General features: G+C 40.0%; 1 protein-coding gene and 1 long non-coding RNA gene across 2 annotated transcripts in view; one reads left to right on the top strand and one right to left on the bottom strand.

The window, feature by feature from the left end:
- Nucleotides 1-17,889, top strand: part of LOC125092203 (uncharacterized) — a 296,189-nt gene that overhangs the window by 16,813 nt on the left and 261,487 nt on the right. The gene's annotated exons all lie outside the window — the stretch shown is intronic.
- CXHXorf66 (chromosome X CXorf66 homolog) lies at nt 5,836-8,965 on the bottom strand. Its single transcript, XM_047716565.1, has 3 exons — nt 8,848-8,965; nt 8,025-8,181; nt 5,836-6,739 (listed from the first exon to the last, which is right to left on the bottom strand). The coding sequence occupies exons 1-3, from the start codon at nt 8,933-8,935 to the stop codon at nt 5,920-5,922; spliced, it is 1,065 nt and encodes a 354-aa protein (XP_047572521.1). The 5' UTR covers nt 8,936-8,965; the 3' UTR covers nt 5,836-5,919.

Below are 17,889 nucleotides of genomic sequence, written 5' to 3'. Positions count from 1 at the left end.
CAACAGAGGTATACAATAAAATGTGAGCTTTAGAAAAAGGAACTAACAAAATCTGGCATATATACAGGACCCATGGGATGTCATAGTCACACAAAAATATTTTTTCCCTCCCGTCCAGCATCGAGTACCTACTTAATGAACAGGGGAGGTGTTCTTTGAGAGACTGGGTACAACATAAAAGTGGTTTAAAGCTCTAGAGCACCATGAATCTCTATTTTATACATGTATTGTTTGGTGTGTGGTAACAGTAAATGAAACAAGTGGCTTGAATCAAAGTTTATTAGTTCAGACTGGTTTGCTGACAGTCTTGTCTGCTAGCCTAGCAATTGTCATACGGATGCTAAAATAGCTTACCCCCCATCACTTCGATTTTTAAAATGGGTATATAATATGCTCTTATTATTTCTTTTTTCTTTTTTTTTATAATGTAATTAAATATTTTATTTATTTATTTGACAGAGAGAAATCACAAGTAAGCAGAGAGGCAGGCAGAGAGAGAGGAGGAAGCAGGCTCCCCGCTGAGCAGAAAGCCCGATGTGGGGCTCGAACCCAGGACCTGGGATCATGACCTGAGCCGAAGGCAGCGGCTCAACCCACTGAGCCACCCAGGCGCCCCTATTTCTTTTTTCTTTAAAGATTTTTAAAATGTATGCATCTGAGAGACAGAGAACATGAGCCGGGGAAGGGGCAGAGGGAGAGAGAGAGGGAGAAGCAAACTCCCTGCTGAGCAGGGAGCCAAACATGGGGTAGGATCCTGACCCGAGCCAAAGGCTGTCTCTCAGCAGACTGAGCCACCCAGGCGCCCCTGCTCTTCTTACTTATAGTAACCTCAAGAGGTCAGCACAGAAAGCTTCATTTTCAACAATTCCACTCTTTGTCATTGTTCTTTCAACAAAGCTAAGGCTTATAAAACAGATTTGTTTACACAACAGAGATATATTCCTTTTGCCAACAGCTACCACCTTCAGAAGTTGACTGCCTTTATTGTTCATAATCTATAATATCTACCATCAGTTGTGTAGTACATTAGAATTTTAACTTTGCTGTGAATGCCTTTATGTTTATTTAGACGACCATGTGGAAATTAAAGGTGAGAAGCTCAGTTACATTCTTGTGTTCCAGTTTGTAGCCAAGCAATGTAACATTGATTTTATTTTATTTATTTTTAATTTTTTTAAAGATTTTCTTCATTTTTAAGTTATCTCCACATCCAGTGCGGGGCTTGAACTCATAACCGTGAGAACAAGAGTCTCATACTCTACTGACCGAGCCAGCCACGGGGGCCTTGATTTTCTTATTTTGCAAAACTGCAGAGAGATACAGTCCACTCTTAATTATTATTATTATTAATTATTATTATTACTCATTATTCCAGCCACACATCATAGGCCTTTGTTTCTTCTTTTACTCTTTGCATTACCTCCCTTTGGTTACTTCAATAAGTTATTTAAAATTAGTCCATTTTGCCAGGAAAATAGGTGACTAAGGAAGAGATTAATGATAGAGAATATATATGAATTTTTTATTATCATATAACATAAAAACAGTAAATGATATAACATAGAAATAGTTATATAACATATCCTATAACAGAAACAGTAAATTTCTACTCTTCAGAGAAAAATGGCTATATCGTCTCTCTATTTTATTTTATTTTTTTTTAAGATTTTATTTATTTATTCGACAGAGAGAAATCACAAGTAAACAAAGAGGCAGGCGGAGAGGGAGAGAGGGAAGCAGGCTCCCCGCCGAGCAAAGAGCCCGACGCGGGACTCCATCCCAGGACCCCGAGATCACGACCCCAGCCGAAGGCAGTGGCTCAACCCACTGAGCCACCCAGGCACCCTCTATTTTATTTTTTAAAGTAAAATACTTCTGTATGACATTTATCACAATTTATTTTTTCTCCTTCCACAGTCTTTTCAATGTGTTATTTTGATTCAGGCACATAAAAGGACAATTCTAAACGAGCAGAGCTATCTGAAAGTTCTTAGATGTAAGCTATAATTAGCTCTTGCTTATTTCAAAAACGGCTCCTTCCATGCATTATATAAATAATCGTAAAACTAATTAATCATGCTTAACCCTTGTTTTCTAAGGTCACAGCAGCACAGGAATAATTGAGGGTTATATATTGAGTCACAATTAAGGAGATACTTGGCTGAAGCTCCAACAGAATTTTTTCTAACTTCTCTTTTCCTTCCTTTGTTGTTTTTAATTTTTAGGGATTACATTCAGTGTGATAGGGACTGTAGGATTTGGGGAATTGAAAAAGCTGAAGACTTTTACTAAGTCCCTGCTTGATCCTACCATAAACATCCCACCTTCTTTCTGGCCACTTACAGATCTGTGATCCCTGGCACCATGCCATGCTCGTCTGGCCTCCCCACCCCTGGCAAAAGGTGGTCTTCTTGCTGAGTGAACATCCCTTCAGCTCTTCAAGCTCCCCCTTCCCACAGGAGGATAGAAGAGAGGATCTCAAAGCATCATTTCAGTTCCATGATCATATAGTTTCATGTAGAAAATATATGTGAGAAATGTTTGAGATCTAACCTTTTAGCACCTTTTTTTTTTTTTAAGTGATGGTGTTTTAGAAAGAGCTGTACTAAATGAAAGGAGCAAAATATAATTCATTTCAGTCCCATAGCCAGGAGCAAGAGATGAGTGTTAAGGAAAATGGATTCGACAGGAAGAGAGTGGGGATGGTCTGAGAGGGAAGTGCCATGTTTGAAACTAGCATCACTGGGCCTTCCAGAGGGGGAATGGAAATGTAAGGAAGCCATGGGCCCACTGAGCAAATGATCGTGACTTGCTGAACAGCAGAAAAGAAAAAAGAGCGAGGGGCACCTGGGTGGCTCAGTGGGTTAAACCTCTGCCTTCAGCTCAGGTCATGGTCTCAGGGTCCTGGGATTGAGCCCCGCATCGGGATCTCTGCTCAGTGGGGAGTCTGCTCCCCCCCCCCCGCCCCCGCCTGCCTCTCTGCCTACTTGTGATCTCTCTTCTCTGTCAAATAAATAAATAAAATCTTTAAAAAAAAAAAGAAAAAAGAAAAAAGAGCGAGAGAGAAGAAAGGAGTAAAGTACCACGAGAGATAAGACAATGCTGCAAGAAAGCCAGGAAATGGAGGTTTGGGACCCTCTTACTTAAATCAGGACATTGCCAAAAAGTACTAACGACTATCTGTTAGAGTGATAGGACTTAGTTATTTTAATTATTAGTTCGGGCAAGTTTCCACTCGTAAACTTTTTTTTTTGGCTAAAGTTCTTCTGTGACTCATGGTACATATTTTTATTACTTATTCTATACTGGCTTTATGTATGCAGCCCCCATTAATGTATTAGAATTTTGTACATTGAATAAGCTTCAAATATTCTGTAGACTCCTACTCTATAATTAAATGTGGTTTAGAAGGGAACATAGATACTCAGGCAGATAACTTGTTCTTAAGATGTCATTATCATTGGTTGTCACTGGTAGTTAGTCATTTTAACTAGATATTAATATTCACAGATTTTAAAGTATTACAAATCTCTAGGCTTCCAAATGGGAAAGGGAATAGCGCTTAGATTATTTGGTTTTGCCTCCTAAGACGCTGGTTCAATTTAAACTGAAACCATACAATTTCAACTTTTACTATTTTCCAGGCTACTAACAACTCAGATTAACTCCAAAATCTTTGCACAATATGAAGTGAGATTAGCCAGTGAAATTGTAATTTTGAAATTTAGCGTCAGATATTGTCAAATGCTGATCAGATCATCTGAACAGAGCAGCCACTAAAAAAAAATTAGGAGATGGATGGGGAAATTTGAATACTGACTGGATAATTGTTATTAAGGAATTATTGTTAATTTTTAGGTGAAATAATGGTAGTGTGTGCATGTACTTTTTTTTTAGATTTTTTTTTTAAAGATTTCATTTATTTATTTGACAGACAGAGATCACAAGTAGGCAGAGAGGCAGGCAGAGAGAGAGGGGGAAGCAGGTTCCCTGCTGAGCAGAGAGCCCGATGTGGGACTCGATTCCACTACCCCGAGATCATGACCCGAGCCAAAGGCAGAGGATTAACCCATTGAGCCACCCAGGCGCCGCATGTACTTGTTTTTAAAGTAATCTCTACACCCAATATGGAGCTCAAACTCAAAACCCCAAGATCAAGAGTCACGTGCTCCATCAACAGAGCCAGCCAGGCGCCCCGTGTGTATGTATTTTTAGAAAAGTCATTATCATTAGAGATATAAACAGGAAGGGGAATGGATAAGAGTATAAATGAAATAAGATTGGCTGCATAATGAGAACTTGAATCTGAGCAATGCTTACACAGGCATTCATTATACTGCTCACTCTATCTACTCTTGCGTATGTTTGAACTTTTTAAAATAGTAAACAGTTTAAAATTTTAATCAGAACTTTCACTTGTGTTCGTGAATTTTAAAAAGACCAGGGTTTTCTAACCCAGAAAAATTCTAACCCTTTATAGTTTGTCTTTTAAAAAAGGGCAATACCAGTAGGAAATCAAGTCCATGGCACCTACAGTGCTTTTTATTTATTTATATCTATTTTATTTTTGTTAACGTAACCTGATTAATTTTATTGAGTTCAGTATTTCTTTTTTTTTTTTTTAAAGATTTTATTTATTTATTTGACAGACAGAGTTCACAAGTAGGCAGAGAGTCAGGCAGAGAGAGAGAGAGAGGGGAAAGCAGGCTCCCCAGCGAGCAGAGAGCCCAATGTGGGGCTCGATCCCAGGACCCTGAGATCACGACCTGAGCCAAAGGCAGAGGCTTAACCCACTGAGCCACCCAGGCATCCCTCAGTATTTCTTTTTTTAATTGAAGAATAATTGACACGCGATATTGTAGTAGTTTCAGGCATACGACATAGTGATCCCATATTTGCATACCTTATTAAATGGTGACCACCATAAGTAGCAGTCAAGGAGACAGTGATGTTAGAAATGGCTATCAGGAGCTCCCCTAAGTCCACCAGAACTAAACACATAAGAGCCTTTTCTGCCAAGCACCAGACACTACAGGAAGACAGTCTTAAACTGTGAGGACTGTGTGTAAACATTAGGAAATCAACTTGAAACTTAATTGGGTTGAGACTTCATGTGAGGGCTAATCCAAGGGAAATAGGAGTCCAGGGTACCCATCTTGCAATTCCTTTTTGGATTTGCTCGTGCGTGTGTGCTCATGGTTCCCATCCAAGTGACCAGATCTAAGGAAGATACATGAAAAGAGCCTTTTGCCTCTAAAATGCAGTAATAATTACAGTAAAATCATGTTATGTTATGCATTTAATTACTATTTTTTAAAATAAATTGCTTCCAGGATGGATAGGACTAATCTCAATAACGATTGCAAATAGATTTCCTGCTATCAGGGTTGTTTTTTTTTTTTTAAGATTTTATTTATTTATTTGACAGAGAGAGATCACAAGTAGGCAGAGAGGCAGGCAGAGAGAGAGGAGGAAGCAGGCTCCCTGCTGAGCAGAGAGCCCGATGTGGGGCTCAATCCCAGGACCCTGAGATCATGACCTGAGCCGAAGGCAGAGGCCTAACCCACTGAGCCACCCAGGCGCCCCAGGGTTTTTTTTTTTTTTTTAAAGATTTTATTTATTTATTTGACAGACAAAGATCACAAGTAGGCAGAGAGGCAGGCAGAGAGAGAGGAGGAAGCAGGCTCCCTGCTGAGCAGAGAGCCCGATGTGGGGCTCAATCCCAGGACCCTGAGATCATGACCTGAGCCAAAGACAGAGGCTTTAACCCACTGAGCCACCCAGGTGCCCCGCCATCGGGGTTTTTAAAGGATAATGAGCATCAAATAGTTGGTGTAAGTTTGCTTTTTCACATGTGGTTTTTATTTTTATTGAGTTCTTAGTTATGATGGCTGCTTTTAGGGATGACTTTACTTCATTTTATGTGCAGATAATGGTTATCTCCCTATCACTGTCATCGCTGTCGTATGTGATATCACTGCTACTCACATTGCCATAGAATAATACATTGTCTCTGTAATCGCCCTTATGACAGGACTTGGAAAAAGACTGCACTTCGCTTGAAACAGGTGAGTTTTGAACATTTCTATTCTTTGCCTCAGAAATATTATTGACCAAAGGCTCAGAAGAATTTCTGCAAACAAGGCATTTTTCCTTATAGTATTGACAAGACTTGATTAACCGAGGCCTAGGTGACATGCCTGCCTTACCTGTTCTAACTGACCTTTTTAGATTACGATGTCTAGAGGATCTGGTTAGTTTCTGTAAACTGGATCGCCTGGGTGGCGAGATTTGCTTTTGTGGACTGGGTGGCTTGGCTGTCCTGACTGGATATTGTAGAAGGGCTGGCCAAGGCAGCCTCATTGCCTTATTTGGGTAGGATGAACAGGACTGACCCCCTAGCTTATGGGCATGAGCTTGCTTATGGGGCTTTTCTAGATTGTGTGTTCTATCTGACTTTCCTGGGTGGGATGACCTGGATATTTTTTGTGGCCTTGGTGGCCTTTTTACCTTTTCTGGACTAGATGATATACATTGCTTTCCTGGACTCAAGGACCTCATTAACTTTTCTACACTGGATGGTATGGATGACTTTTCTGGACTTGAGGGCACAGAAAGCTTGTCTATACTAGATAGCATGGACTGTTTTTCTAGAATGCATGGACTGGCTATCTTGGATTCACTGAATGATAATTTGGATGATCTGGATGACTTGGTTGTCACATCTTCTTTCTTGAGCCTGAAAATATAGAAAATTCGGAGTATGACATCTTAAAACAAAAGAGTACTATTGCTATCACCAGAAAACACAGGTTACTATGTCAGTTTAGTGTTTTGGTCAGTTTTTTGGCTCTAGTAGAAAAATTGAACACAGTAAGAATTGGAGTGTGATAGAAGCTATGACTTGGGTTATAGATATGAACTCATGCTGAATACATTTTTATTTTCTTGAGAGTATTTTTACTATTTCAGATGCATTGATAACCATATAGCCTACATATGGAATGACACAAAGTTGTTTCAAGTCTACTGTTGAGAAGGAGAAAGAGAGCTTCACTTATTCTAGAAATTAAACTTTAAAAAAGTCACAGGTTGGGGGCACCTAGGTGGCTCAGTCAGTTAAGCATCTGACTTTGGCTCAGGTCATGATCCCAGGGTCTTGGGATGGAGCCCTATGGCAGGCTCCCTGCTCAGTGGGGAGTCTACTTCTCTCTCTCCTGCCCCACCCCTTCATGCTTTTTCTCTCAAATAAATAAAATATTTTTTAAAAGAGTGACAGGTTAACATGCAACTCATACACAACTGTCACAACTTGTCATAAGGAAAAAATAAACTCTTTAGACCGCATTCAGTGTTTCCTATCATATTTACACCATCAAGTCATCTATCCATGCATATTCGTATTCACAATATTCCTCTAAAACTAAAGGAATAGAGCACTGGTGTACTTTAGTCATCGGTCCTTATATTGGGAAATTTTTAGGGAAGCACTATATCAGGGCCAACCTGATCCTCCTATGTGAAAGTCAGGGAGTGAGACAATGAGGACAGCAGTGAATAATTTTTGCTATTATGTCTTCAAATGGTAGATTATCCAAAATGTTTTATTGTTTTTGGAATGCAGAGACCCAACTCCCTCTCCCCTTCTTTTTTTTGTTTTCAAATTATGTATTTAAATTCTAGTTAGGTAGCATACAGTGCAGTATCAGTTTTAGTCTCTCCCGTTCTTTATTCTCCCTGTCTTATTTGGATAGTCAAGCCTCTTTTCCTAGACTCAATTTGTAATGAAATTTATAGCCTGGGGCTCAGCTGAACCCTCAGTAGGAGACAGCTTTAGAATACACTAAATTTGATAACGTACTTGAGAATATTTAAGAGCTAATATTATTGAAGTAAAGGTATCCACCCACAAGATGAGCTCTTTAGAAGTCTGGGGTTAACGTTAAGTAACCACGAAAACAATGAAATCTCCACTATATGTATACACACAACTTGCATTCTTAATTTAAGGGTGTAAAACTTACGTTCCTGCTTTGGGTGCATCGCCGATCATACAATTGTAATGGAGAAAACAAAAACAGGTGAAGACAAAAGCTATGATCATAATACCAATTATGATAACGAGTAGACGTCTCCTAAAGTTGTCCATTTTAATCTCCGTTGGTTGAATGTGCTTAGCCCCTGCCAAAGAGATGGTTTCACCAGAAAATGTGTTAGGTAACCCAGTTTTCTTCCATTTGATAGTGGTTTGCTACTAAAGGTCAAAATCAAGTCTTTTCATCAGTGATTTCTTAAAGCATGATAAGTTTCCCATTGTCATTTTCCTCCCTCTATCACATCCTCCGGCCACAGTCTAGATGCTAAATCTGGGAATCATCACTGGCCAATCAGTACAATTCCCTTGGTTACCCCTGCATCATGGCTTACTCACCCCACTGCCTAGGTTTTTGATTGTATGTATGTCTTGCACATGTGAATGCACTTGAGTGTTAATGTTTGTGTGTGAATGTGTATGGTGGAAAAGAGGGTAGGACAAGAAAAAACTCTTTTTGAAGCCTACTATATGTTAGGTGCCATGCCAGATTAGTTGAGGGTAGGGGTCAGTGGATTTGGGTGGGGAAGGGGAGTGAAGGGGGACAGTATCTCTATACCCTATGCTTCTATATTTCTTGAATTTTCCACACAGAAGTAAAACTCTCAGATGTTCTCCTAGAAATTCTTAAAGACTACTAATGGTAACATCCAAGAAACAGCAGATTTCTTAAACACAGCTAGTTTGTCTAATTAAGGCTCGAGTGCATAATATAATAGATCCTAATTTCTAAGTTTTAAGGGTTAGGCACATACCTGTAGTAGAAGAACCATCACTTTGGTTTGTATTTAAACAACTGTTTATCCAAATGGACAAAAGTAGGACATAAATAAAAAGATTCATGTCCAGGGATTTGTTCAAATGTTTTTTCTACCAAGGAAACTACTGTATTTGATGTGGTTCAGCCTGTTCTAGAAGTTTATGACATCATTATCAGTTTGTGTCATATTATGACAACATAATCTCACCATGGAGAAGCCAGAGCTTCTGTGTATAAATACTGCCAAATGATTTTTAACAATTTATTTCTCCACATCAAATATTCTACCAAAGTCAAATCAAGAAGGTTTGGGGCATTATTAAAAGCACAGAGGGAGATATTTAGAAAAGATAGGGAAAATGGGATTGCTTTAGCTACTGAAGAACTGTTTCTCCTTATTAAATGATAAGGAGGCAGTTTGCAGCTTTGTAGTAATTCTTAAGTGTTATAGGGGTTAAATCATCCTGTGGTATAAGTCTATACGATTTTTTTTCTTAACAAAATTAAGATATTATAAAGCAGTAGTAATTAAAACAGTATGGTACTGGCATAAAAATAGACACATAGATTCAATGGAGTAGAACAGAAAACCCAGAAATAAACCCACAATTATATGGTCAATTAATCTTTGATAAAGGAGGAATGAATATACAATGGGAAAGCTGGATAGCCACATGCAAAAGACTGAAACTGGACCACTTTCTTTCACCACACACAAAAATAGACTCAAAATGGATGAAAGACCTAAATGTGAGACCTGAATCCATAAAAATCCTTGAGGAGAGCATAGGCCATAATCTCTCTGAAATTGGCTACAGCAACACTTTTCTAGATATGTCTCCTGAAGCAAAGGAAATAAAAGCAAAAATAAACTACTGGGACTACATCAAAATAAAAACTTCTGCACAGTGAAGGAAACAATAAAAAAAAAACCTGAAAAGTCAACCTACTGAGTGGGAGAAGATATTTGCAAATGATTTATCCAGTAAAAGGTTAGTATCCAAAATATATAAAGAACTTAGACAACTCAAGACCCACAAAACAAATAATCCAATTAAAATATGGGCAGAAGACATGAAAAGACATTTCTCCAAAGACGACCTCCAGATGGCCAACAGACACATGAAAAAATGTTCAACATCACTCATCATAGGGAGCTGCAAATCAAAACTACAATGAAATATCACCTCATAGCTGTCAGAATGTCGAAAATGAAAAACACAAGAAACAACAAGTATTGGCAAGGTTGTAGAGAAAAAGGAACTGTTCCTCTTGCACTGTTGGTGGGAATGCAAACTGCTGCAGCCACTGTGGAAAACAATATGGAGGTGCCTCAAAAATTAGAACTAGAACTACCCTATGATCCAATCATTGCACTACTGGGTATTTCCCCCCAAAATGCAAAGACACTAATTCGGAGGGATACAAGCACCCCTATGTTTCTTGCTGCATTATTTACAATAGCCAAACTATGGAAGCAGCCCAAGTGTCCATTGATAGTTGAATGGATAAAGGAGAGGTAGGGTGTGTGTGTGTGTGTGTGTGTGTGTGTGTGTGTGTGTGTGTGCATACATACATACAATGGGATATTATTCAACCATAAAAAAGAAGGAAATCTTACCATTTGCAACTACATGGATGGAGCTAGAGAATATAATGCTAAGTGAAATAAGTCAGTCAGAGAAAGACAAATGCCATATGACTTCACTCACATGTGGAATTTAAGAAACAAAACACATGAACAAAGAAAAATAAGGCAAACCAAGAAGTAGACTTAACTATAGAGTTTTTGATGTAGTGTTCCAAGATTCATTGTTCACATATAACACCTGGTGCTCCATGCAATACGTCCTTTCCTTAATACCCACTACCAGGCTCACCTATCCCCCTCACTCTCCTCTTCTCCAAAACCCTCAGTTTCTCAGAGTCCACAGTCTCTCATGCTTCGTCTCCCCCTCCGATTTCCCCCAACTCTCTTCTCCTCTCCATCTCCCAATGTCCTCCATGTTATTTGTTATGCTCCACAAATAAGTAAAACCGTATGATAATTGACTCTCTCTGCTTGATTTATTTCACTCAGCATAATCGCCTCCAGTCCTGTCCATGTTGATACAAAAGTTGGGTATTCATCCTTTCTGATGGAGGCATCATACTCCATTGTGTATATGGACCACATCTTCTTTATCCATTCGTCCGTTGAAGGGCATCTTGGCTCTTTCCACAGTTTGGCGACTGTGGCCATTGCTGCTATGAACATTGGGGTACAGATGGCCCTTCCTTTCACTACATCTGTATCTTTGGGGTAAATACCCAGTAGTGCAGACTCTTAACTATAGAGAACAAACTGATGGTTACCAGAGGGGAAGTAGATGGGGGGATGGGTGAAATAGGGGATGGGGATTAAACAGTACACTTATCATGATGGGAAAAAATAATAAAATGATAAAAAAGGGTGAAAGGAAATTAAAAGTTACAATTCATATCAAGGTTTGGTATGATACAGAGAATCTCATCTTTTCCTCAAGATTTCATCTTCTCCTTGTGAACTATTAAATTTCAGAGTGCCCAAAACTATTCTTTTATAATACAGTAACTGTTTTTTTTTTGTTTTTTTTTTTACTTAATAATAAATTGTAATGAGGGCACCTGCATGGCTCAGTCAGTTAAGTTTCCGACTCTTTGATTTTGGCTCCGGTCACGATCTCAGGGTCCAGCCCCACATGGGGCTCAGTGCAGGGTTTGGAGTCTGCTTAAGATTCTCTTTCTCCTTCTCCCTCTCACCCCCCGCAATTGTAATGATTAGTGAACGCCAGTGAAAATAATGATGTCTGTAGTTAATATAAGGCAGTAAAGATTAGAAATCAGTGTTCTTTTTTAAAAAGAGATTTTATTTTAAAGTAATCTCTATACCCAAAGTGGGACTCAAACTTAGAACCCCGAGATCAAGACTTGCATGCTCTACTCACTAAGCCAGCCAGGCGCCCCTAAACCTTACTGTTCTTAATGTTTTGGAATTAATGTTGAAAAGCTGAAATTCATTCTTTTGATTAACTTGACTGCCACACTGAGCATATCTGTGTATTGCTCCCTTAAAATGTTCAATTTTTGGATGCTGATTAGAAGCTGTCTGTGTTCAACTCCTCTATTGTTAATTCTGAAGTGTCATTTACACGTTGTTATGGTGCACCTTACCTTGGTTCCCTTTTCTGTGTATTAAATCTACCAACTGACAGAATAAACACCAGGTAAATCAAAGAGGTGCCTTTGTTCTGTGTGGTGGTTGTGCAAAGCAGCTAAAGCTGCCACAAGTCTCCAGAACTAAGCCTGACTGTGTGCAAGTATCTAGGGGAAAGCATAACCCTACCCAGGGTGGCTATCTAGATTTGCCAATGTACAAGTCCCCAAATATACTGTTTGAAAGGCAATTTAATGTTTTGGCAAAAAAATGAATATTACTGAGGAACTGGATCTTGTCAATTTTCCTAAGCCACAGTATCCACTTACAAAATTTAAGTTTTCTTTCTTTTTTTAAAGATTTTATTTACTTGTCAGAGAGAGAGAGAGCACAAGCAGGCAGAGAGGCAAGCAGAGAAAGAGAGAGAAGCAGGCTCCCTGCTGAGCAAGGAGCCCTGTGCAGGACTCAATCCCATAACCCTGGGATCATGACCTAAGCTGAAGGAAGCTGCTTAAACGACTGAGCCATCCAGGTGTCCCATCTTTCTTTGTTTTTTAAAAAGATTTTATTTATTTCTTCGAGACAGAACGTGAGTGTGAGAGAGCGAGAGAAGGCACAAGCAGGGGGAAAGGGTAGAGGGTGAGGGAGAAGCAGACTCCCTACTGAGCAGGGAGCCCAATGCAGGGCTCTATCTCAGGACCCTGATATCATGAGCTGAGCCAAAGGCAGATGCTTAACCAGGTGCTCCCAAATTTAAGTTTTCAAATAAAATAATTAAAATTAACTTTTCCCACCTCTCATACTTAAGTGACCTTATTTATCTGTCAGGAAAAAAATACTAAGGTTTGAATAGTCCCTTAACCTTTTCATTGAGCTGCTGCTAACCATCAGGCTAAAGCTCAGTCCAGTCATTCATTTATTCAGCAAACATTTATGAAGTGTTCCTATGATGCCAGATACCATCCTTAATGCTACAGATCCCAAAACAGGCAAGATAAAAATTCCTGTGAACCATGAGAGACTATGGACTCTGAAAAACAATCTGAGGGGTTTGAAGTGGCGGGGGGTGGGAGGTTGGGGGAACCAGGTGGTGGGTATTAGAGAAGGCACGGATTGCATGGAGCACTGAGTGTGGTACAAAAACAAGGAATACTGTTACGCTGAAAATTAAAAAAATAATTAAAAAAATAAATAAAATTCCTGTACCCATGGAACTTATATTCAAGTAGAAAATACAAGTAATTACAAGATAGTGTGAAGGGGGCTATATTTTTTTTAAAGATTTTATTTATTTATTTGACAGACAGAGATCACAAGTAGGCAGAGAGGCAGGCAGAGAGAGAGGAGGAAGCAGCCTCCCTGCTGAGCAGAGAGCCCGATGCGGGGCTCGATCCCAGGACCCTGAGACCATGACCCGAGCCGAAGGCAGGGGCTTTAACCCACTGAGCTACCCAGGCGCCCCAAAGTGGCCTATATTAAGACTAAGCACAGTCCTTGGGGAAAGATCATTCTAACAATAATGGGAAAGTATGGATTAGAAGGGAACTCAGTCTGTTGGAGAGACCACAAGGAAGAAGAGAGAATGGTTACTATATTTGAGGTACTGAGGATAGAGATAAATGGATGAATTTTTAGAAATATTAAAGCGATTGAATTGACATGATTTGATTTGTGATTGTTCAAGGGAAGGAAAGGGAAGAGTTGAGGATAGCTCAGAATTCTGGCTCAAATAACTGAGTGACTCTTGGTCCTATTCATTGAGATAGAACACACAGGCACAGTTGGAGCTTTGAGGAGAATGGGGGTAGTAGAGGTTGATGAGTTCAGTTTGGGTTATGTTGAGCTTAAGGTTTTTATGAGATATCCAAGTACACATGTCCAGAAGCCAGTTAAATATATGGACTTGAAATTCAGAAGATGGATTCAGGGTGGGAGTCATCAGCATCTAGAACAGGCTTCTTAACAGTTTTTGTGCCATTGGCAGTCTGGGGAAGCCTGTGAACCCCGTCTCAGAATATTTTAAAATGTACACAATGAAATGCATAGGATTATAAATGAAGTGAATTTTACTGAAAGACTTATCAAGTACAAAAATTGTGATGCAGGGGCGCCTGGGTGGCTCAGTGGGTTAAAGCCTCTGCCTTCGGCTCGGGTGGTGATCCCGGGGTCCTGGGATCGAGCCCTGCATCAGGCTCTCTGCTCGGCGGGGGACCTGCTTCCCTTCCTCTCTCTCTGCCTGCCTCTCTGCCTAGTTGTGATCTCTGCCTGTCAAATAAATTAATAAAATCTTTTAAAAAAAGCTCATAAAAATTGTGATGTAATAATACATCTAATTATTGATTCATTAAATAAAAAGATTTAGCAGTGGATCTAATAACTACTATGAACTAAGATAATGATAAACAAAAATATTTTGAGATATTTGTAACAAATATATTAAGCTATATATGATTTCTAATAATGGCAAAGTCACAGACTTTGGTTATACTGCCATGGTTTGTTGCCTACATTCCTAATTGGGAGAAATACTAAATTTTCATTAGAGATTGGTGAAAATAAAAAAAATCTGTTTTTACCCGTTCGGGTTTACAAATTGTCTGAATTTGATTCATGTACCCAAGTCAGAAACCCAGTCTAGAAGGTAACCGAAGCCCACTGGAATGGATATGACCCACCCAAGGAGAGAAGATAGAGAGGGAAAAGTGCCTAGGACCAAACCCCAAGCAACCTCAACATTTAGAAATTGAGTGAAGGAGGCTGATCTAGCAGAGGAAAAAAAAAGAAATTCCACATGATTTCACTCATATGTGAAATTTAAGAGACAAAACAAAGGAGCAAAGGGGGCAAAAAAGGAGAAGCAAACCAAGAAACAGACTCTTAAGGATAGAGAACGAAGTGATGGTTACCAGAGGGTGAGGGGGTGGAGGCACGAGTGAAATGGGGGAGGGGGATTAAGGAGGGCACTTGTGATGAGCACGTGGTGATGTATGAAAGTCTTCAATCTCTATATCGTACACCTGAAACTAGTATTACACTGTATGTGAACTAACTGGAATCTAAATAAAAACATAAAAAAAAAAAAGAAGGGGCAGAGAGGTAGGGAGGAAAAACAAGAAAGTATAAGGTCCTAGATACCATGAGAAGAGAGTTGTTTAAGGTATAAGGAGTAGTCAACAAGGAAAAATACTTCTCAGTGTCTTAAAAGAAATTAAAACAGATTGAATAACGAAACGGTCACTGGTGATCTAGGCAAGAGTACTGTTATCTTGGAAAGATAAGAGCCAGAGCCCAGATTTCAATGGGTTGAAGAGTGATTGAGAGCTCAGTGACATCCGTTGGTGTAGACAGTTCTTTCAAGTTTGACTGCAAAGGGGGAAGATAGGGCGGTTGTTAGAGGGGTATGGTAGCCCTAGGGAGGACATTCTGTATAATGGAGAAGCTCCAATAAAGCTCATGAGAAACAACTAGTATGGGGGAAGGGGGTGCAGCCACGGAACAGGGAGGTAGAGGTAGTTCTCCTGGGGTGGGGTGGGGCAGTATAGAATGTGATAGTCAGAACTTCACTGCTCCCAGGGGACAGAAGTGCAGATCAAAAAGCTGTAATCTGATACAGACCCATTGAAGATGGGAGTAGGGATGGGAACAAGGGGCTGGGAGAGGAATTCAGGGAATTTCTATCTGATGGCTTCTTCTTTCCTAGTGAAGGACAAGGGAACTCATCTTTTGTGAGAAGAAGGGACAGAGGTTTGAGGACTGGGGAGAGTTGTGGATAGATTGTATGGAGAACAGAAAGACTGAAGAAATTATCTGATGAGATATGGTTGGGACTTTGGCCCTTTCTCTGGCTTAGTGAGAAAAATATGTTTCCCTTCAATGTTAAAGTTATTCCTATGGTACTTGATGTGTTTATTAAGCTAAAAAATTAATCAGCATAATGAATACTACTTGGGAAGTAACTAAGGGGTGCTACATAATGTAGCATTCATCTTTCTGGAAAGTTTTCCCTGACAGCTATATTCTGTGGTTATAAAAACTAATGGACCAGTACATACTGTTCAAGGAGCTGACTCATCCTGGAACTCTGAAGTTTAGGCCCTTAAAGCAGGGCAACCACAGCACCTTTGCTTGGTAGATGCTCCAGTCTCCCTTTGTTCAGCCTGTCCTCTGCCTGCCCTAATTTCAGCTTCACATATGGACAAGGACAGTCTATTTGTAGGATGTTTTCCCTGAAAGATGTGTGTGGTTGGAGGATTCTGTGGCAGTGGGGAATGCACTGGGCATTTTCCCAAATGGACTGGCTCTTTCAATTTTGTGTTACATGACAATAGTCATTCTCAAACATTTACCGAGGGTTTCTTCTGTGCTTTGGAGTTTCAGTGGTAGAGACAATTGAGGGGAGTGGGAAACGGACATTAAACAAAAACAAGAAATGATAGATACTGTAAAGGTACTGAGAAAGTCAGTAGCGAGTTTGATTTCATCAAGAAGGTCAGGGGAAGCTTTCCTAAGGAAGCAACACTGGGGCAGAGTTCTGAAATATGAGTGGGAGTGAACTGAGAGAAGAGAGAGAATATCCCCAGAGGTAGAGACACCTAGGCAAAGGCCCTGTGGTGAGAGGAAGTTGGAGAGCAAGTTGGAGGCCCCAAAAGAAGGGAAGAAAGTGGAGACTAGAGAAGTTTGGGCCTTGTAGGTCAACTTAAGTGCACTGGACTTTATTCTAAGAATAGTGAGATTGCACTGAAGAGTTTCTGGCTTAGAGACTGACATAATAAGATCTGCATTTTAGAAAAATCACAATGGCTGTTGTATGGGGAATGGATTGGAGGGGCACAAATAGGAGAAAGTAATAAGATAATTAGGAGGCTGTTACAGTGGTGATAGAAGATGGTGGCTTGAAGCATAGTAGTGGTGGTGAAGATGGAGAAAAATCCATGAATTTGAGAAATATTTTGATAGTGTGTAGGACTTGTTGGATTTGGTATGGGGCATGACATACAGAGAGGTATCAAGGTTGATTACTCATTCAACAAAATCTTGTCTATTATGTGACAGGAAGCTTCGGTTAGGCACGCGGCATTCAAAAAAACATAGTCCCTACCTTCAAGGAGTTTGAAATTTAATGGGAGAGACAGGTAAATAAGTAACCAATCACTATGGCAGCACAGGTATGGAATGTCATGCATGTGTGATGTCACAGGAACGAACAGGAAGGGTATTCAGAGTGGGGACCCCTGGAGGAGATGACCCTTCAGCTGAGATGTGTGTGTGTGTGTGTGTGTGCTAAGATTTTATTTATTTGAGAGAGAGAGAGAGAGACAGCATGTGAGAACACACACAACCAGGGGAGGGGTGGACAGAGCAGGAGGGAGAGGGAGACTTCTCACTGAGCAGGGAGCCGTATGCCACCCAGGGCTGGATCCCAGGACCCTGAGATCATGACCTGAGCCAAAGACAGACACTTAACCAACTGAGCCACCCAGGCACCCCATGAGATGTGGTTTTAATTCACTTGGTCTTTAATATGAATAGGAATTCCTTGAACCCAAAAAGGAGGAAAAGAACATTGCATTGCAGACAGATAAATCAACATGTGCAAAGCATGGTTGAGGGAATTTCTTTTCTATGTGGCCAAAATGAAGAATGTGGGGAGAGATAGCAGGAAATGAAGCTGGAGCAGGTGAGCAGTGTGACCCTTACAAAAGGCTTTTCTTTAAGTCTTTTTCCTGTGATGAAAGGACTTGGCTTATAAGGGTAGCAGTGTTTGAAATCATACTTTTGGGATCATTGGAATAGAACAAAATTTAAATATTCTTTGGAAAATACAACTCACTTGTACCCTGAAGCTCTAAATAATCCTGCTCA

Source organism: Lutra lutra, chromosome X (assembly GCF_902655055.1).
Source record: "Lutra lutra chromosome X, mLutLut1.2, whole genome shotgun sequence".
Classification (NCBI taxonomy): Eukaryota; Metazoa; Chordata; class Mammalia; order Carnivora; family Mustelidae; genus Lutra; species Lutra lutra.
Note: the sequence above shows the minus strand (reverse complement) of the source record. Positions and strands in the feature narration are given on the sequence as shown.